Source organism: Apus apus, chromosome 4 (genome assembly GCF_020740795.1).
Source record: "Apus apus isolate bApuApu2 chromosome 4, bApuApu2.pri.cur, whole genome shotgun sequence".
Classification (NCBI taxonomy): domain Eukaryota; kingdom Metazoa; phylum Chordata; class Aves; order Apodiformes; family Apodidae; genus Apus; species Apus apus.
The window spans coordinates 1,618,950-1,641,075 of record NC_067285.1 but is presented as its reverse complement, the minus strand read 5'-3'; the positions used below and the strand labels follow the sequence as shown (position 1 = coordinate 1,641,075).

At 40.5% G+C, this 22,126-nt stretch overlaps 1 protein-coding gene across 1 annotated transcript in view; it reads left to right on the top strand.

Annotated features, from left to right (window-relative positions):
- Positions 1-22,126, top strand: part of MGMT (O-6-methylguanine-DNA methyltransferase) — a 148,558-nt gene that overhangs the window by 1,055 nt on the left and 125,377 nt on the right. Inside the window, exons 2-3 of the mRNA XM_051619813.1 lie at positions 7,787-7,830; positions 19,210-19,349. Of these exons, the coding sequence (XP_051475773.1) occupies positions 7,807-7,830; positions 19,210-19,349 (164 nt within the window). The 5' untranslated portion in view covers positions 7,787-7,806. The remainder of the gene's footprint in view (positions 1-7,786; positions 7,831-19,209; positions 19,350-22,126) is intronic.

The window sequence follows — 22,126 nt, the reverse complement described above, 5'->3', positions numbered from 1 at the left end:
TAGCAGAACTGCTGGGTCCAGACGTGTGCTCCCCCTGCACAGAAGGCAAGGGTTCTCTTCTGGAGGGGTCTGTAGATGGCAGGGTTCCCTTGTGAACTTGAAGAAGGTTTTGGCCTTTCCGCCTTGCCTGTCCCCTTAATGCACAGGGGACCAAAGCTGGTGGTGCATGGAGATGCAGCTTAAGTGGAGCCATGATAGGGGATCTGTTGCATTGTTGATGTCTCTCCTGCCCTGCAGTGTGGGAGCCCACAGATTTGGGGAGCTGAAAATCACCTCTAGCAGCTCTGTTCCCCTGCCTGGGCATGGGCACCCTCTGGAAAGGTTTTTGTCTGGTCTCTGCAGGGAGGAGTGAGCACTGTCTTTAGGTCTGCCTTTTTTTGTCAAGACCTTAAGGGTTTGCAGCTGTGGAACAACCTGGCCCTACTTTCTTAGGCTAGTACTTGCAGCCTCACAACAGAATCAGAGATAATATAGAATGTCTTGTTTTAAGCCCTAGTTACTTCTTCAGGTGTTAACTTTTAAGTTAGGGCTTTTGCCCTCTTGAACAGATTTCCCCCTCTCTCTGGCTTCAGTCTTTGAAGTTGCTGAAGGAGTGTCTGTTATGGTATAAACACTCCTGTCACGCAGGAGGCTTGTGGCTCAATTTCACTGTTATGTGAAATTTACCAAGATGTTTGTGTTTTCTCGTGAATGTTTTGTTAGGCTGTAACAGTTTTTTGAGTACAAAGTTTTTTGCTCGCTTTGTTTTCAAACAAATGTTTCAGGTCTGGACAATTCTACCAACAGCCTCAAGCTTCAGAGAAAAAAAGATGTAGCCATGCGAGCTTGCAAGGTGGCTTTAGCAATTCCTATCTGCATTCTGATCCATGACAAGTTAATTACACCAATTACACCAGCAACTGAACAGAAGCTCTATAGGAAGCTGTTGTAGTTATATTGCAACTTGTGTTACCGTGACTACTTTATCTCTTGATAACTCTGTAATTAACTTGTCACCACTGTTTAATGCTTAACGTATGTAGAGAATCAGTTAATGGCATCACTAAAGGGATAGTAGCCTGAAGGAGAAGCTCATGCCCTTTGGGAAGGTTATCGGGGTTTCCCTAAGTGGCTAATTGAAGGACTTGTGTGGGAAAAAGTATTAACTTTGTTATGGGAAGTGTGGATAAGATGGAAAGGTTGCACCAGAGAAATTTTGTTTAAACTGCCTTTGGTGACAGGGGAAGCGGCTAGAAGAAACAGTAATGCAAAAAATCCAAAGGGGAACATGTCGAAGGCATGGCTGACTGTTGTATTGTTCTTTTCCCATGGAATTAGGGCTTTGGAGGAGTGAGAACAGCTGATGTTTATGAATTAAGCCTCAGTGTGCTCGCAGCTGGAACTGCTTGTGCTCCAACCAGTGCAAAATTGCCCTGTGAGCCCTGTTTTCCACTGCAGGTCCCAAGGGTGGCATCCTCCCTTGTGGTGACAGAAAGGTGGCTTCAGCACTGATGGTTGTTCTGGTGTTGGTGCTGCTAGAGCTCTGTGGGAGCAAGCTGTAGGTCCTGATTTGTTGGGGTTTTTTTAAATCAGCCTCGAGAATAACAAGCTGTTCTGTCTGGGCTGTGGCTGACCTAAATTAAACTTAGTTTCTGCAAAGCAAAAAAAGCTTCTCTGCTTGTGATAGTTGTTAACATCTCTCATTTTGTATTTCACAGAACAGTATGTTAAATTCTGAATGTGCAACACTGTAAATACATCCTGAAGGCATTAGTGTGCAGTCTGATGCTTTTAAAGACTTCCTGTGTTAGAATAATTTCCTGTTTGTAGCACTGGTGAAGCCAACGAGTGCCTAACCTGGCCTGTGTTGCCCATTCCCAGAAGTTGTTGGGTGAAGCTGAGCACACGCCCCACCACTGGCGTGACTTGTAAAAGCAAGCACTTGGTAAATCATTGTTTTCCTTCTGGTCATTGATCTGCCAGTCGCAAGGATGCATTTATGGACATTTTTCTGCAGGCGCAGCGCTGGTGGCAGCTCTTCCTGACAAACTGAGGCATATGGACAGTAGTTCAGAATCTGCTTACTTTATTGATGGATTGTGCAATTCTCTGGTTTACCAACTGTTCGTAAGATGACCGGGGAAGAGAATGTAACTAATGGGAAAAAAGTTTTAATTTCAGGAGGCTTGAAATCTTTTTGGTGGTGACAGGTTCCAGCGTGTGTCTGGGTTGTTTTTGTGAACTTCAACTTCATTAATAATAATTAAATTAATAATAATTTAAAAAAGCAAAAGGCCTGGTTTGGTGTCCTTGCTGGAGACTTCCAGTTCTTGTAACCCTGCTGATAGCTGGGAAGGTTGCTGTTCTACACATCTGTGCTGGCAAGGGCTTCAGTTGTGCTAGTTTATCTGAAGGTATAACGAGCAAAACCTTCCCTCTGAAGAAAAAAATCAAACAGTTAAATTTTATCTCCTGTAATGTTGATGTTGTCACTCAACATAGGTGTGCTTAGGCCAGCATCAAGTTAAACAAGTTTGGAGGAACAACTGAACTATAAAATCAGACTAAACCTACATTGCAGTGTGTTCCAGAAATACAAAATGCAATTTTAAAACTGATCCACTTGCATAGTCCGGACTACTGTTCAGAGAAGTCAAATGCATTTGAGTGTCAATAAAGCTTGTGTGGCTTTGGAGTTTTATGGAAGCTGAGTAATTGAAAGTTCTTTGTAAATGCTTTTTGCTAATCCTTTTCATGTTGCTTCCTTATTTACTACTTTATATCAGCAGAGCAAAAGCTCCCTATCCTGATGTCTGTCAGGACGATCTGCTATCTATATTGATTTATATTATGCCAAATTACATGGTAATTTCAGGTATCTTTTCAAGTCACTTGTAAAACCTGGACATGCAGCTGAAACTCCTGAATGCAGTGGAGGTTCTGAAGGGGATTAAAAATACTTAGTCTGAACATGTCACCTTTAATCTTAAGAAGGAAAAAGCGAGTTGATTGCTACAAAAAGGTCTGACTTCCCCTCTGCTGTACCAGGGGAATTGTAGTAAAATAGCAGTGTTGCCAGGGAGCTGTAGTCCTGAGCTGCTGGGCAAAGGGAAGTGCAGGAATCATTTTGCCTCTTGAAGCAGGAGCCACTGGCATCTGGACCAGCTGTGGTGGTGGTTCAGATCACACTGTGTTCAGCACCCAGGCACTGACTGGGCTGTGGGTCTTGGAATGGGCAGCTGGGGATGCTGGCCTTGGGCTCGGAAACTTAACTTACATTTTACATTCAGAAATCCTGCTTCTGACTTGGAAGTCTGAGTCCCACTTTTTGGGGGGACATGGTGGTAGATCAGTAAAAATCACTAAACACGTGGCCTTGTTTTTATAGGATGCTATGTAGGGGTGTGCTGTTGAAGGTGGGATATTGAAGGAGTTGGGCTTTTCTTACCTGGTTGGGTGCATTTTCAGGTGTTAATTACTATTCAGATGCCACTTGTTAATGTATTATGATCAGGTTAAGGAAACATCTTTTAGTAACACATTATAAGCAGCACAGCCCACTCTGAAGTCAGATTTGCTTTGTTTTCTGAATCATGCCATCTACATGCTCCAGGTGCAAATGTAACTCCCTCCAGGTAACTCTGTGTTAGCAGATAGCAAGTATTAGTGCTGTCTTGGAAATGCTGCTGCTGTGTAATCAGCATTCAATAATTTTTAAATTATCTGGCTGCTTTAAATCAGTCAGTACAATGCAAACAATAACATTATCTTAGATTGTTTGTACACGCAAGTATGCAGAAGGTATGTTAATTAGTTAGACTTGTAATAAATGCCTAAATTATATTTAAGGCTCTGTTAAAAGATTAATTTCTCTGTTTCACATAAATCCACAAGGTGAAATGTTCAGAATCTAAAAATACATCTGAAATTCACAACCTTGCTTTGGCAGCAGTGGGCTGGCCGTGTCAGTTGTACATCTTTAGACTGTTAGAAACAATTTTCACAACTTCATTTTCCCTTCATCTTGCTCCATGGAAGTTTAGTATGATCAAATATAATGCAGTGGGAAGGGTGAGGAGAACATGGAAATCCCTTGCAGAGTCTCCTATTGACACCAGAAATACCTCTGGTTATTTGTGGACTTCAGTCCATGAGACACCAAGATTTCTGGTTGGTTGATTGAAAAAAGAAATTGATTTTATTCAAACTGGCCACAGTGGCAGTTTTGTTTGATGGTTTTGTGGGTTTTTTTTAATACAAGTGAATTACTTGGTTTTGAATCCTGCTTAAAGTGGGTGTGGGTCATTATCTCCTTTTAGCTTTGATGTTTAGGCTGTTGGAAGGAAGGCTTGTCTGGAAGGACAGGCTTGGGCCTACAGCTTGTGTTGGCCTTCAGAAAGTGGAATAGAGGCCTAAAAAGGTAAAGTGCTTGAGAGGAATGTTTTCTAATAAATACTTGTGAGTTTTTTTAGTAGAACAATAGTACTATTTTCACCAGTTAGCTGAGTTGCATGATAGTGAATGCACCTTGTTTTATATTCTTGCTGATGCATTTGGCCTGGATTTGAATGCTTTTCAGTTGTCTTTTTGTGCAGCTATATTTGATTCCATAGTGAGAGTTTCTAAGAATATGATTAACCCTCTGGGTCATCTTATAATGTAATTATTAATGATTGATTCTGTTTATCCTTGAAATCAATATGAGAAGCAAAATGGTTTGGCATGTATTTGGGCTTGGTTTCTAACATTCAGTAGACAAGATCTTGTGACAAGACTAGTATTGGTTTATTACTCGGAACGTATTTGATGAATCTGAAGTATGTAATTAGTTTTATGTAATGATGGTGATATGTGGTGTTTTTTACATGACTTATGTTAATATGGCCAATAGTGTTAACATCTCCTGCCACTAATAGTTAGGGTGGGGATGTATAGTAATTGATCTTCCTGGGAGTGCTGTAATGTAAAAACAATTCAGGCTGTTTGAAGTATATTTTACAAGTGTGCATTGGGCCTTTGGGATGTTATACTGAAAAACCCAATTGTACAGTTACCATGGGAACCCAATTAGAATAGATTGCTTGAGTTTTTTTCAGTCTTTCATCTTGACCAAAAATCTAATGTACTTTAAATGTTTTCGTATGGAATTTTATTCATATACAGAGTTGAAATAATAGCAGTTTTTAAATTTTAGTACTGAAACCAGGGAATATTATGTTCTGCAGGTTCTGAGGACTTGTCTTTCAAGGAGAATCTTCCTTTAGAATTTTAAAGTTGGTGAACTGAGAAGAACACTTTGTGAATCTAGGAATTCTTCCTGTAGTGCTGCCATCACAGGTGCTTCTCAGCCTGCAATTCTGGGAAAGTCAACAGGAAGGGTTCTTAAAACCCAAGGACATCAGTTCTGGAGCATCAACAAAGCTTGGCTGAAATTTTGCATGGCCCTTAAGGATCTGATTTTTGATGTAACCTCTGACTTTTATTTGAAGTTTTGGTCTATTGTCATACTCAGAGGTTTGGAATGTTCACAGAGGGGCTCTGTGATGTACCAGCTTCCTGGACTATCTCCTCTCCTACCGTTCAGGAGCTTCTTTCAGCACCTGAAGGCGTTTGTGTAGCTTCCTGGTGTCTGAGGAGCATCCTGCTGCCTGGCTGCTCATCAGTGTGGTTTCAGCTTCAGCACAGCTCTTGTGTGGGAACAGAAATTCTGGGGAACTTGGGCATGTCTTGATGGAAAGGCCACAGAGCTGAGGCAGGAGCTGTGATCCTAGAGTTCAGGTCTGAGGCAGGAGCTCAAGAGAGATGGGCTTCTTTGGTCCTACTCGGGCAGCCCTGAGCTAGTGAGGATGGGGACATATTACTCTTTTTCCTTACTTCTGTTTGTTAATTGATCCCTTCATCCTAATCTCTGCAAATGCAGGAGGCAATTTGCTGTTTTGGTGAAGGGTTTGCTGACAATAAGATTTTCGTCTTTTAAGGGTGTTTCAGTGATTCTGGTGTCTCAGCTTCTGGAACGTGATCCAGAGTGTGTCATGACTAAGCTTGATCAGTGTCAATTTGTGTGCTATGAGCAGAGACTTTGGGCTCTTACCTTCAAAATCAGCCATAGGGGAACTCTACTACTCAATGTGAGAAGGAGTTAGTGCATATGTGGACCTCTTCCAACGAGACGGTCTTTGCAAGGTTGAGACACGTTTTGCAGTGCTGTTTTTGGCTCTCCTGGTCCTCTGACTTGTAGCCCTGGTCTTGTAGAATTTTCCTGCACTGTAGGAAAAGCACTGGGTAGCTTTACTCCTGCTTTTTAGAGTCTTGCGTTGAAGAAAGTGTCAAGGAGAGTTGCCTAAAAGTATTGAACAAATTTTTGGTGACTGTGGATTTACTCCTGAGCTCTGTGTGGATTGCTCTTCAAAGTATGTGAGCATCCTTATGGGGGTGCTGCAGAGACTTTTAGATCAATATTAATGCATCGTGTGGAACCTGGAATTAAACTGCAGTTGTCACTAAGTTAGATGCTTTTTAAAACAACTTGAAATGTAACTTGACTTTGGCATTTGGCACAGCTTCTTTCATGAGCAGGGAGAGAGACTAAGTTGCAAGTAGATTTTAAAAGAAATTATTGATGTATAAATTTAGTTCTATCACAGATACTTTAGTATTGATGTTAGATTGCTCATCTCCCTGACTTACATTTAAAAATGAAATTGATGATCTTTGCAATACCTGCCTTGCAGGGCGTGATTGTTAGTATGCTTAAGATATTCATTATTCAGGTTCTGTTATTGCAAACTGTTAATTTTAGGCTTTACTATTAAGACTGACTATTACTGTTTACTTGTGAGTAATTTGGAAGTGGCTGTAGGTTTTGTCACTGCCTTGGATTTCAAGGCTGGATGTGTTTGAGAGGACCTGGGCAGCCTCAGATGTTCATAGCTTTTCTTTTGAGAGTTTTAGCATTTCTTAAGCAAATACAGTTAGTTACCCTCTGCTGTGGAGTAGTGAGTTCCCTGGCTGAAGTGAGAGAGTTCCCATTGAGCTTGGCTGTGAGTCAGGACTTGGGGGCTGAGCTTGGTCAGAGTCCCCCTGATTTTCAGAATGTGGTGTTTGTAGCACATCTTTGCAGAGATGCAGTGACCTGAGCTACATGGCCCTGAAGAGAAAGTGGAGGTGGGGAAATACCCAGGTGAATGCCAAGGCAATAGCAACATCCTTTATTTCAGAGGGGAGAGCAAAGAGGAACCTGTTGTATTTTTGTTAATGATTTATAAATAATGCTGCTGGCTAAGGCTGAATTATAATAATTGAAGTTAACTGTTCTTGAGTACTTTCCTAGAGTTTTGCAATCTCTACTTTTAAACCCAGAATATAACTAAGTCACTTGCTTTTATGCCTTAATGTGTTGCTTCCCAAGTCACAAAAGGCTGTTTATTTTACTTAGTAGCTCAGAAGTGCATCACTGTCTGAACAAATATTTCTTAATGCCATATCTTTTAAGGCATTCTTATGGAAAAGATCAGAGCTGTGTAGTGCTTGTTATGGAAGAAGAATTCGATGTGCCATCTGTTGATTTTTTTTTTGTTTGGCTCATAACAAGCAGTGGGAGACCTAATGAACATCAACATTCCTGGTTGCCTGTAAAAAAAAAATCCAATCAAGCTCCCTTTTGAAATTATATATACTGAAACTTAAAGCCCATTTAAAAACCTGATACAGAGTTGGTTGTAAGGGAAATTACACTATTGACATACACTGCTCTTCCTGTGGAATTCAAATTAAATCTCAATTTAACTGAGCATTTTTTTCCTTACAGGTGGAGACCTTTCCTCTGCCATGGCATCGAAGCTTGTTCCACAAGTAAGTTTCTAGGAAAATTTAAGTGCACATAGAAAGTCCAGCATTACAAAAGAGTTCACGTAACATAGTTTGTTTTTTCCCTGGTGTCCAGCAGTCAGTATTAAGAATCCAGCTGACAAGATTGATGCTGCATTGTAAATCTCTGTAGCTCTGTCATGGTTGGTAACAGGCATCAGTGGACCTTTCCCCATCACGGATCTATCTGCCGCAGAGCATAAACTAACAGGACAATGCTACATTTTCAGTTGAGTTAGCTTTTTGCTTCCATTCCCTAATAAATGCCTCATTTACTGAAAAACAGGCTTGATTTTGAGGCTGGATGCTTCATTCAGGTAAGTGTAGGGCAGTTACTTCATAGGAAAATAAACAAACATGGCTGTTCATCACAAAATACAGGACGATTCACGTTCCTGAAGGACAGCAACACATTTTTAGTCAATAACTGTTCAAATAATTCAAATGAACTTTGAAGATATGAACACATTTTTCTATGGAGTAACTATTTTTTGGTGATGTTAGTAATGCTCCTCTAGGAGAATATTTCTAGTACACTCAAACTTGCAAATCTAACTATTCCTGCTGGCAGCTTCTATCACTGTTAACCATGTCATAATAATGGCATCTTTTCTGGTTTTAATCTGCTTTATGTCATGTGTTTTACAAAAGTAGTATTTTGGCATTATCTGTTTTCTCCTCCGTAGAATTTTTCTCTTTTCCACAAAAGAAGATTGTACTCACTTGAAAAAATGGAATGTTTGAGGAAGAAATTCAGAAAAACTAATTTTTGCTTCAATTTTTTTTCTGCTTATCAAGTGTTTGGTTATACTTATGTATCCTCCAATTGCAAAAATCTTTTAGCAGCCCCTTGGAATAGTGGCAGAGAAATATTTAGTGATCTTCTGCACAGCCAGACAGAGTGGGAGGAATCACTAGTTCCCTCATATTCAAAGCTAGGTGTGATATAGCTGGCGAGTGACATGAAACTAATAATTTATTATCTAACCTTTTCATTTCTCCCACTCTCACTTCTGGTTGAAAGGTGCAGCATTAGCTGTTGGGGGAGTTTCCACCTTTGATATGTGGAAAGGCAGAAGGTTTAAGGTAAAACACGTGAGCTTTCACAGCCCCATCTTCTGTGGGGGGCAGGCACAGCCCAGGCTCCTCTGCTGTCTGCTGCTGGGCCCCCACTCTGCATATTAAATATGTATGTAATGTAGCTCATTTCCTTTAGACTGGCAATATTGATAGTGTATGATTAGTTTTCAGCTTTGCTTTGAGCCCAGCCACGCATTGGTGTGACACACAAAATATGCCTGCTTCTGGTTTTTGCAGAAATCACCCCTGATGTAAGGAGCTGGAGAGTTTTTAAGCAGGTTGCTGCAGAATGGTTGCTGGAAGCAGCCAGGTCACAGCGGCCAGACCTGGGCATTTTCCACCATGGTTGTGTTTGTCTCCCCCTTGATACCTGGTTCTGCAGCCGTGTTGCAGTGCCCAAAGATGTTGGGTTTGTGGGGAAGAGGCTGAAATGTGGCTGCTGTTGTGTGCGTGTGAGCACGCGTCAGGAGTGGTGCTGTGGGGGGGGTGTTCTTAGGACAATGTGGCAATTTTTCTATTTCATGAGAAATTTAATCCTTAAGGTAATTCTGTCCCTCTCTGGATTTCTAGTAGTTATTGAATTTAAACTTGGTAAACATTCCTGTACTATTTGCAGTACTTTGCTCTCTGCTAATCCAATGAAATGCTTGTCCATGCTGTCCTGAATCAAACTGATTGATAACAATAGGAAAATTCAGATGTGTGTGCCAAGACTAATATCTTGTATTTTTTGCATGAGTCTTTCTGACACCTGTCTCTTCTGTGTATTTATTTTCCTATAGATGTATTTGTATTTTTAGTGAATTCTTAAGACACAACTTTCTGCTTCATTTGTTTAAAGCTGTTCTTCTCATTTCAAACATTTCAATGAAATTCTCTCCTGGAACACACTTCAGATTCCTGACTCTCCTTCAGCTTAAAAAGAGGCACTATTAATGGCTTTGTTCATATTGCTTTTATTTACTTTGTTATTCTCTGGCTCCTGCTCTTCAGGTATAGCTATTTTGGTATTATAAAAAATGATGGATTATATAGGAAAGTTTCTTTTGAAGCACTCCTGATATTGTGCAATGCACCTGGGGGTCAGCTGCACTTGACTGACGCATGATTTATCTGATGTCCCTGCCACTTTCTGAGATAAAGCTGCTATTTTATCAAAAATGCCAGCAAGTGTGATTTAGAATTTATACACCTCCTTTTTCAAATAATTGCTCTGATTACTTTCAGGCATGGCAATAAAATGATAAAGGTAATTGCACACAAATGCAAGATAGCACCAAAATACAATAAAATTAACCTGAATTAGCTTGACTTGTCGATGAGAAGTATTTATGAAATGTATTTTTGCAATAAGGGAGACTGATATTATAGCTGGAAGGTGAGTTATTGCCTTAATGTAATACTGTTTGAAATTTAAAAAAGAGACTGTTACAGTTGAGGGTGATTGTGCCTTTGAAATTAAGCTGAAGTGATTCTTATAATTGGCAGCAATAATGCATTGTGAAGGTAATATCTTTTATTGTGTTATGCCTAGTTGCATTATCTTTTATTTAGCTGGTCCTGACTCCAGCTCTGCAGAGAAGGCAAGGAGCACAAGAATTTTGTGGATATAGGTGATAAAAATTTGAAATGTTGCCTACTATTAAAGTCATTCTGCCAGAATTTTTTTCATTTTTAGCCAATTTCATTTTCAGACCCTCTGAACCTGCTGGGGGTCTCATTTGATTAAACTTTCATCTCTTCCCCATGTGCTAGAGCAGAAGGTGTGTATTTCTATGGGCAGCACAGCCACCTCAGCCTGGCTGGGCTGTGTGCATACCCATCAGGTGGGGATTCGGGCAGCTACACTTTGTATTTCTTAGTGCCTCAAAGTATAACCTTTGCATGAGACTTGTTAGTGGTCTGAGTTTTAACAACTAGGTATCAAATTTGGCTGCCCTCTGGGTACCCAACATGTTCTTCATCTGTGATTCTTAAGCATAGTACTCATTTCTTTAATTTTGTTTGGCAAGGAATTCCTTTATTATGAGTTCATGTTTTATTCCACGTGATTGTTAAAGCAGTGAACCACTGAGAAGTGTAACATTGCAGTGCAGTGTGTTGCACAGTGTTTGTCATTAAATCTTCTGGCCTGTGATTTCCAGTCTAAAAATTTGTAGGTCATCACTAAGGGAGGAATTTCCAGGTACCTCGTAACAGCAAGGAATAAACACAATTAATGACTTCTGTCTTTGCTATCAGTGATACAATGTGATTATCACAGAAATACCTAGCACAGTCCTGCCTGCATTTTCCTTTCTTGGCACTTATTTGTCCAGTTCTGCTGCAATTAGTTATATTATCTCTAGGCAGCCCAGTGTTTCAAACCAGACAGCCTGGAGTAACTGGGTGTCTCTTTGCTTGCTGGGCTGTTTCACTTCTCTTGTTTCCTGGACACTGAGGTGCATCCTAGGGATGGCAGGGCCCAATCCTGCAACCTTCATGCCCACCCACCACAGTCACTAATTTACAGCTTATTAACACCTCACTTTCCAATGGCATTTGGCTTGTATGCTGCATGCAAACTTTTGATTTCTTTTAAAATGCTCATCTTGGCTTCATGTTAATTATATGAAATGATGACAAATATTCCACAGTACATGGGGTTTGAACTCCTCTGTGGCCACAGCAGTGGCTGCTGCACTTGCATAGCATTTCAGTTGTCTGTGCAGTGAAGAGCTGGGGGAAGATACAAAATGTTTACTTGATTTTGGAGAGGTACTGAAAGAAATCGTCTATCTGATATTCCTGTTTAAATGCTCCACTGAGATCTTATGTTTAAGTATCTGCTGCTGCTAATGTCTCAAATCAAAGCCTGGCACGTGGGAAACAGATGAAGTAGAAAAGGCATTTCTGGGATCTGAAATGCAATAGTAACAGCCAACCTGCTTCTCCTAAGGGAGCTGAAAATGTTTTATTACAATTAAAATATCATCCTTTAAAGAAGTCTGAGGTGGCCTTGGTAAGGAGGCTGGGAATGTGCCATTAGACCAGGATTACTCCTGTCTGCCAAAGCAAGAGTCTGAAGATGTAGCCAAAGAGCCAGAGGCTACCAGTGCTTGGAAATGCACTTCCATAGCTTGGCATTTTGGGGACTTTTGATTGCCATCCAAAGAGGATTAGTAGTATAATGCGATGGGACAACAGAAACTTGCTGTTGCTGTCTTTGATAGTTTAATAAAGAATGATGTGTTTGCTCTTGTTGAATACTTCTTCGATGCCCTAGAGAGGTCAACAGCATTGCTGTCTGGATGTGAACATGTATCCCTCTGGCTTGTCAGGGGCTTTTGTGAGGTGCATCTTCTGATGTGTGAAGATGGGGACTCATTTTTAGTGGCTGTTGTGCCAGTGTGTACTCCTGTTTCAAATAGGCGGTTTAACTCTGCCTTCACATTTGTTATGGTACTAGTTCTTTGGAAGGTGAAGAGATTGTTGCATCTCCCCAAATGAACCCTAGATTTGCTTACAGTGTCTTGATATTTTCTCTCCAGACCTCCCCTGGCCAAGAAACAAGTAGGTTTTATTTTCATACCCTCTGAAGTTGCAGTTTGAGCTTAACCAGGCTTAGATTTACTCAGAAGCCTTGGAGGTATTTAGAGGAGTGTTTCAGTGCAGCTCTTGCTCAAAAGCCTTCTCTGGATCACAGTCCTGTTCTTCAGCTGGGGTGGTGATCACTATTCTTGCAAGGACAAAAATATATGGACCTGATAAATGGTGCTTTATTCTGCAAGATGAAGGTTTACTTTGGATGCTACGGAAGAAGAAATACATGGAGTGTAGACAGTTACTGTGGGATGTGTAGGGGGAAGAAGTAGCCTATGTCTGGATGGTTAGTCATCTAGTTCACAAGAAGCTGATGCAGTAGATAAAGGACTTGTATTTTATAACATTGAGAGTAATTTTAAATGTGATTTTGCTTGGTAGCTGATTATATTCTGACAGAATTCAGTCTGATTAGCTGCCAGGATGGTGGTTTTGTTTCAAGACTTGTTGCTTGAATTTAAGCAATGAGCGCAATGCTTTTTTCCCCTCAAAATTCATCTTTTGCCTTAACTTAAAAACTAGGAGCTGCTTTCTTTGGACTAATAGGTTTCCTTATGTTTGAAGGATGCTGTGTGTGATGTTCAAGTGTTGATACAGGAAGTATGTTACCTTTTTCAGGAATTACTTTTTCATGAAGTCCTGAGTGGTGTTGGTAGGACTGTCCTGTCTGTTGCATGGGGCAGCAGCAGCAGACTTCTCCTGGTTTGTTGGACAAGGAGAAGCCCTGGCCTGGATTCCAGGCACCTTTTTCATGGCTTCCCCAGTCCAGATTAAGGTGTCAAACCTGTAGGACCTTTTTGGATCAGGGCATCCCTTATAGCTTTAGAGTTCACTCCATTATGATTAGTTGGGAATCTCCCCACTTGTTTTTCCCAAGATCAGGAAACAGCTTTTAGAAAAGTTCATATTTTATCCTTGAAAGAAATCAAACACTTCATAATAAACAAAAAGACTAGGAATTAAATGTTTCTCATTCTGTATAACTTTTACTGCAGTATATTAAACTATTTCTGGGCATGAAGCTTCTTTCTACCTATTCCCTTCTTCCCCACACTGAAGTTATTTGTAGTACGTGGATTCTTTTGCTTTTGAAACAGTAGCAGCCACTGTTCATTTGGAAGGTGAAATTTTAGATGATTAATCAAAATATGAACAGGAGTAGGCTTTCAGGCTGGTTTTGATTGCATGTGGATTTCATGCCTCTTGTGTTTTTTCCCAGTCCTTAAATTTTTCTCTGCTTTAAAACAGTGTGAGAAATGACTTGCTGATCACAGATGAGCTGATAAGGTTGGAAAGTTACTCTCCACACTGAAGTGTGTGTGCACAAATGCATTGCCTTCACTATTAATCTTTTCCCATATTCTTAACGTACAATGGATTGTTTCCTTTTAAACAAACAAGCAGAAACCAGTAAAACAAATACAGGAAGTTTTAAACTATTAAGGAGATGTTGAGAGAACTATAATTCAATGAAAACCTTGGATGAGCGGATTGTTGGCATGTGCAGGCTCCCCAGTAGCTGTGCCAAACTGGGGGCTGTGATCAGCCTCCTTATTCACCCCCACAGCTCCAGGCAGGGTGGCACAAACTTTCTGCAGTCAAAACATTTTGCAAACATCATTAGGGATTGAGTTTCTGAATTATAATTTCATGCAGTTGTCTTTATGATGGTAACAAGAGATGTTCATGACTGGGTTAATTTTCCTTCCGCTGTCCCAGTAGGGAGCAGCAATAGGGCTGGGTCCAAAACCCCAGTGCAGGGTGTGACTGGGGTGGCAGTTGTTAGTGTCCCTAATTGCAGAGCTTGCTGCTGGGTGACATGAGTGACACGCTGAGCTTTACACTTCAGAACGGATAGTATGTTCATAGGCAGGGCCTCCCCTCCGTTCTGCTGACCTTGCTGCTGTGGAGTCAAGATGGACACATCAAACCTCTGATTTCTTCTGATGGTCCCTGAGTGTGTTTTGCCTTGACAAATACTGCTGACGGGGTTGGTAAAGGTTTTGTTACGAGAAGAATGTAAACTTACTGGATCAGGAGGAATGACTGAAATGAAGTGGCAAATTGCCAAGCCAGCCCAGGTACCTGTGAAGTGTCCCCCTTAAATTTAAATCCACTATTTCAAACTTTCATTGAATTTTAATTCAAACCAGGAATCAATAACAAGCAGGTTTGATGCTCAGAAGAAGGACACTTAGAGTTCAGGACTGGTATTTCTTTCCTGTAATTAGGATGAAGAAGCAACTTCCCTGGCATGTATTGATCAAACTCCACAGATTCCTGGTATTGCTTTTTGGCAAGTCACTGATATTATATAGCACCATGGAAACAGGGCAGCTGCTTGAGGGCTGCAGCTCACACACTAGTGCAATGTCAGAACAAGTGATGAGTCTTTAGGATGTGTTCATGAAGCAAAGGAGGTTAAATATACTAGTTTGTACTTTTCACCTTTAGTGGGATAAGCTAGCACACACTGCAGGTGAAAGTACCTTCAAACTGTACTGATCTTGTTGGATAAATATAGCCAGAAATTCAGCTTTTACAGCCAAGAATCCTGGTAATTTCTGCTGTTTGGGATCCCCTCAGACAGGAGATGCTGACAATTTTTAGCTTTTAAAGCCAGAGTGTAGGGACATTCTAGACCAACATTGGAGCAAGACTGTTTGAGAAACCTCATATGGCACCTGGGTGGGCTCTTTATTTTTAAATAACAGTAACTTTCATGATATGTAAAGATTAAGTGGAGAATTTTTGAATGTGTACCTGTGGCCAGTCTAGAAATGTTAGAAATATAACTATTTCTGGGTTGGAGAAATGGCAAGTGAATTTGGGGAAGAATTTACTGCGATTTCATCCTGTTGGTTGTGTTTAGGTTATTGGGTAGCTCAGAAATGAACCCTTTGTTACCTGGAAGGATCAAGAGAGCAATTTCTTGGAGGCAACTGTGCCATCTCACTGATTGTTGCATCCTGTTGGTTTAAAAGAAAATTGAAGTACGTGTGAGGACACATTAGTTGAGGTTTAGCATTTGGGTATGTTACTTTTGCCTCGATTCACAGAAATATTTAAAAAAAAAAAAAAATCCATGAGGACTTCCATTTGGAGTTCAGCCACATGTAGCCTGATGGAAATGCCCTGTTAAATCAGATGTAGGAGGTGGTGGATACAGTGTGGTGGATTTATGTTCTTGCTGAAGCAGAGTGAAGGAAATAGAAAACTGTTTCTGAGGAGATCCATCAGAGAGGACTCTGGTTCCTTCCTGATGGGCAGGATTCATAGGCTCAATACTGAAGGGAAAACATATGAAAATGTGACACCTTTGGTCTCTTGGACCACAGCCTTCAGGCAGAACTTGTTTTAAGACAATTTCTGATATCCTGAGGACTGAACACTTGTGGTGGGTGCAAACACGTCAGACAGTACTGTTCCATTTTTCCAGTGAAAATCTGCTGTCTCTAGGGCTTTAACATTGAGAGCTTTGGGGAGAACAGAGGAACAGCTGGAAAGCAATGCTCATGAAGATGTTCAGTATTATGGATTTGGGGCAGAGTGGTGGAGTGCAGGAAATGCCATGAGGTTTGTTCTCTTGACTTCTGGGAAATGCAAACCTCTTGGGAGAACATGAAGCATGGAAACACTTTCCTATGGATGTTTTTTAACCTTGTTGATCCTCAAGATTTCTCTGCCCTTTGTTATGCATCCATTCCCTGTTATGGATATGAATTGGATTCTAAGATCTCAGACAAAACCACAGTGGAATTTTGGGGGAATTTAGAGCAGCAGAATGTAGAAAATAATTTTTAATTATTTACTGTAATATGAAAGACCATTAATGCAAATTTAAATGAAATTTGTATTTAATCAAATGGGAGGTGTTTTGGTATTGAAAACCTTGGCTGCAGCCAGGCTGTTATACTGAATTGCAGTGGAAAGTGTAAGAGGTTAAGGTTTGTATATACCCAGTCATCAAACTAATGCTGGCTTTGAGGGTCACAGCACCTCATTCAGGAGATAATTCATTGCTGTTTTGCATCCTTAGCACCTGAACTCTAGGAAGGCAGTTTGAGCAGCATATCTGTTTCCTAGTGGTGTTCAGTTGAGTTGTGTAATTTAGGGGACCTTGGCTCTTTGGAAGAGTGAGGTGCTGCCAAGGCATGTGCTGTTGCAGTCACGGGAGCATGCCTGAAAATGAGGCTCCTCTGTACTGGACATTAACTCATAAATCATGCTAATACTCTTACAGATAAATCTTCCACTGTGAAAACCTTTTGATACTTGTCTGTTATTAATGACCAAAAGGACTTAATTTCATTAGCTAGCAAGTCTTCTAGGTTTCTATGGAGTGTTTAGCAGTCTAGTGAGGTATAGCCTTACATCCACTCACCTACACTTGTATTTCTGTAGGCACCAGAGGATGACTAAGTTTCCTCTCTAAAAGTGCTACCTTTCCTACCTAAAAAATGTGTAGGTATCACAGTGCAAAGTGAGTGAAGGTGGAGCTCATACAGGAACTGATCAAAATCACTCAAATGATAAGTTTAAGCTGGAGAAAAAAGGCAGAAGGCATTTTATTTGTATGCATTAGATTTTTTGCTTTAAGCTGCCACTCATTTCTAGTTCTCACACCTTCAACAAGGGGAAGATGGTGTTGAGCAAACAGGGCCTGTTGTGGCAGGAGCAGGTTTTCAGCAGCAATGCAGTCAGTGATGTCTAACTGGGCAGTTTCAGCAGGCTGAGTTTAAAGGACATTTATTTGCATCTGAAAGCTGTTGCCATTTAAATCTTGAATAAAATTTCATTTTAAAATAGCAGTCCCTCCAGGAGTGATCATTACCTTGCTCTTCTTTGGCTCATGTCAGTAGCTGTAGGTAGAGTGAAAAGGCACCCGAGTATCTGGGCAGAGGCTGGTGTGCCTTGCACATCTGTGAGGTGACCTTCATCTTTGAGGCTCCCAACCCAGTTGTGTATGTCATGCAGCTTCATTCTTTTATAAAAATAAACCTTCTAAATATTGCTGCCCAATACATATGATAAACAAGACTGAACATATTAGTTGTACTCATTCAAGGTTTTCATCTATACTGCTTAGTTCAACTTGGTGTGAACTTGTAGGCTTATTTATAGTCTCCTGTTGTTTGCTGCATCCTGTGGTTTTCTTGTAATGAAAAAGCTGTCCTCTTATCACTAAATTGTTATATGCATGGAGTACATAGTATGAGGTTCAGTGCATCTAGTTTAGGGCTGTCAGCCAAATAAAAATGAATATATACTGTTTTTTCCACATAGTAAACTTTTCTGTTGCTTTTTTACTAAGACTTCGGCAGTGAGGTGCTCCTCCCCAAAAAAGCTTCACCTATGTCCTTTCCTCAAGGAGGGAGAAGAAATGAGGAAAATCCTCGTTGAAAAGGAGAGCTTCTTTAACACCAGCAAACATTTGATTATCTAGCACAAAGCTGATTTGGATTGCAGTCAGTCTACATAAACAACTGGCAACCTGGAGTTTCTTAAACTTGGCACCCAGTGCAGAACTTCTCTGAGCTGGTAACTGCTGGACATGATGTGGCTGGGTTGCCTAAGTGCTTCCCAAAACTCAGAGGTCTCAGTTTACTTTTGCTGTAGTGGACAAAACTCTATTTTTTTATTTTATTTTTTTTTTCCCCTTTGCACTGATTCTATTACCCACACATGTGACTCATTACATAGCACTCACTTCATGGGGTTTAAAATAAATTCTTCTATTTTGAAAAAACAAAATAATTGTAGAGCTGCAAGCAGTGGTCAGCTGTCAGTGTCTTGCATAGATTGTCCTGTCTCCTGATGTACCCCTAGTCTGTGCTCTTCAGTCATTTTCCCAACTTCTTAATCACTTCTGCATTTCATCAAATACTTCATTGGTCTTTCAGCATCGTCCCCCTTGCTATGGGGGATGAAGGTGTCACCAGTGGGGTGGACTTCAGCTGGAGATGTGATCTGGTGGCACTGAAGAGGGTGTGATTTGAAGCCAGGGTTTGGTGTCTGGGTGACTGCAGGGGACATACTTGTGGTGTTCTGTCCAATTTCTTTCTTAATGATAGTACAAACCCAACTGTAAATACAGCTCTGGCATCTCCTGATGCAGACTGGGTTTTTAAGCCAAGATGAATTTGACAATATGTTATTGTTGGGCTTGTATAATATTGAGAAATGGTTGGCATCTGGTTCCAGCAATGTCCTATCAGTAATCGTAAAAACAGGCTAGTAACGATGGGAATAAAAAATGTTTCTTTTACTAAGGAGTGATTGATTTTTTTCATATATTTTTTTCCAGCAGACATACTCTTTGTGTTCCAGCAGTTATTTGCATAACACTGCTGCTGTAAAACAGTGAATATACTCTGTTGTCACAATAATCCTTTTGAAATCATGTCAAAACACATTGAATGTTAGCAGGTAAACCAACCATGAAACTGCTATTACTTGGGTTTTTTTGAAGGTCACTCTTCTGCCAGTTCACATGGTTTTTGAAACCTCGATTTAAATGCTGACTTTTTAGGATGGATCATATTAAGTGGAGTTCTGAAAGTAAAAGCCAGAGTTGAGGAAACTTACGCTGTTTTCTTGCCTTTTTTTTAATTGCTTTTGGAACCTACTCAGAATACCTTGAGATGAATGTTCCTTGGTGAAAATATGTGCAGTTAAAGAGGAGTCTGTTTTCCTGGACAGGTGACTTCCAAAGGAGGAGCATCTCAGTGCAAGGAGAGGCACGTGGTTCTGCTGAGCCCTGTGGGAGAGCTGGAGATCTCTGGGTGTGAAATGGGCTTACATGAAATAAAACTCCCAAAAATGAGTGTGCTGCCAAGTAGGTAAGTTCATGTTCTATTGATCCTATGTTTGTGTGGGGGAGAGGAAAGATTGCCCAGAGGATCTAAGACACTACTACAAGTACCTGTTTTTATGAGCCGTACTGGGGACACACTGCCACTGTGAGAAGCAGAGGCAGGAAACAGCCTCCAGGACCTTTAAGGAGCTGGCAGCTCCAACATTTCTTTCTCTGCTGCATGAATAATACTAGCAAAGAAATATAAAAGTGTCTTTAACATGTTTTAGAAGTACTTCCTGCCTCCTAATTCTGGACATGTGAACCTGTCACTGAGGAGTAGGATCTTCTTGCACACTTTGTAGATTTTATTTATCTAGATATAAATGTTTCAACAGGCAGGACTAGGATTGAATAATTGTAATTCCTGCATATTACTTGTAAGACCCTCAGTTTGTTCTGCATATCTGTGATGTCTTCTGGAGTTCAGAATAGATGATACACATGGCAGTGGAGGTGATGTCTCAAATATGGGACTGATTGAGGAGGTGTTGGTACATTCTACTGTTGAATAGAGGTGCTGTTCCATCTGCCAAAGAACATCTCTCCTGTTCAGATCTTTGGTCTGTGCCTTTTCCCTATTTGTGAGGAAAAGCTGAGTGATGTTTTTAGAGGGAACACTGAATTCTTTCAGAATTGCTAGATGTCACATTTCTTTGCCAAAATGCAAGTTACTAATACTACTGATCAAGGGTAGTTTCTTCAACTGTTTTTTGGTAATAAAATTGCAGCATTTGCCACAGTCTCTTACAGCAGAGCTTTTTCTGGCAAGACTTGAACAGATTTGGCTTTTTCTCCCTGTTGTTCTTTTCTTCCCTGCTTTTTGCTTCTGAAATCCACCTTAAGATTTGTGGGGTTTCTCCTTTTCTGTTTTCCTGTTTTATTATCCTTGTAATTTAAGTGTGCGTAAAATTAATCAGTAATGTAAAACATAATGTGTGTTCTGGTTGAAAGGTTTTTGCCTCTAATAAGAAAACCCTCAAGCCTCTAGATTTGACAGTTTTGCCAGTTCCAGTGATGTGAAAGCACTTCAGCTTCATCACACACTGATCTCAGTATTGGATTTCTGCTGCTGAGAAATATAAATAAAGCAGTATTTAGGGTAAGGCCAGAGCAGCGTCTGCCTGAAGAACAACTAAGCGGGCAAGAACTCTTCACCCTTGAAGAGTCAAAGGTCAATGAGTGGGTGGACAAATTGGATAAATTAGGAAGGAATAGGAAAAAAGCTCTGTGTTCTCAGAGGTGATGAATAGGAGAACTTGGTGATGTCCTTGGGAATGCTGGATACAAAGAGACTTGCATGGAAATAAAAACTGAAGATAATAATCAAGTTGTGGGTATGAGAAAATACAAGCTCACAGTGAAATGGCAGATTATTGGAAGAAAATAATTACAGGCTCTTAATTAGTAAAGGCTGAGAAAGGTAGATGGGGAGGTTCTGGATAGCTCTTCTGGAGAAGGCAAAGGTCTGTCTGATTTCTGTCTTTAATGTTGGGGTTTTGAATGTTTCACTTGATGACTTGCCCTCCCTGGACAGAGCTTCAGCGACAGTACCTCTCTTCAGAGCAAGTGGTGGTGAGGAGACAGGGTGCAGAAATTGATCTTTTGGGCTGAGACCTTTTTCCCCTAAAATCTCCAAGTTCTTTGCTCCTTCCTGCACAAATGAAAGCTGCTGTTACAAAGGGTGGGTTGTTCCCCCTTCTGGAGGGAGCCTTGCTGCCAGGCAGGGTCTGTCTCCTTGTGAGGATGGCTGCTGCTCACGGGGGCTGCCATGAGCTTGTGTGTAATGTGGCCAGGTTGGCTGGTCTCCTGATCATGATCAAGGTCTCCTGATCGTGTTCCTCAGGCAGACATCAGGCAGTCTAGAGTTTTTTCTGAATTCTTTAGTTTTAATCTGATCTTGATATTTCAGTTTTCTCAGTGGTGAGTTAATTTTCTGGCCTCCTAGAAGTGTTGAGGCTTGAGTGGCATCTTGGTAACACTTAAATATTGCAGTCTCATAGGTTACTTGAAGAAATTGTTATATTAATGATAGAATAGTACTCAAGAGTGATTCAGAAGCTAATGGTAAGCAGAATATTCTTATAGCTACTTTGAGAATTTGCGTCTGAAAAGAGGTGGAAGGTGAGACTTGCTTTTTTCTTTACTGATTATAAAGTTCTGAAAATTTTTAAGCCACCTGTAAATGTGCTGAAGTACAACACATCATCTCTTCTACTCATCACTTGTGAGTAGTTGCTTAATTTGGCCTCATTATTTTTGACAGAAGAAAATAAAAGCAAAACAGTGCCCTGTGTTTCTCCTAACTGGCTAATAAACACTGTGGTAAGAACATTGGGTAGAAAAAAACCAAAACAACATAAGAAACGTAAAAATTGATTTTAATGAACCCCTGTCAGAGAGAACCATAATGAGCACCAGCCTAGTAATAAATATTGGTATTCTGCTCTACAGGGCTTGGGACTTCTCATGTAGAATTGCATGTAACAATCAATATAGATTTTAGGGGTTTTTAACAACAAAAATAAGTAAACCTTTGAAATATATGAATACTTAAGACTTGCAATCAGTCAGACAAACCTGCTCGTTGTAGAATAATCTGATAAGAGTGCCTGGTTAATGGCACGATGGTTTGTGGAGATCTTGCTCTGTTTTACAGCTTATAAAATGCTGTGCAATTAATCACCTGAGATTACAACCTACTCTGTGATGGCTCTCTTTAAAACTTAAGAACACAGACTATAATGTAGTCTAAAAGGAGAA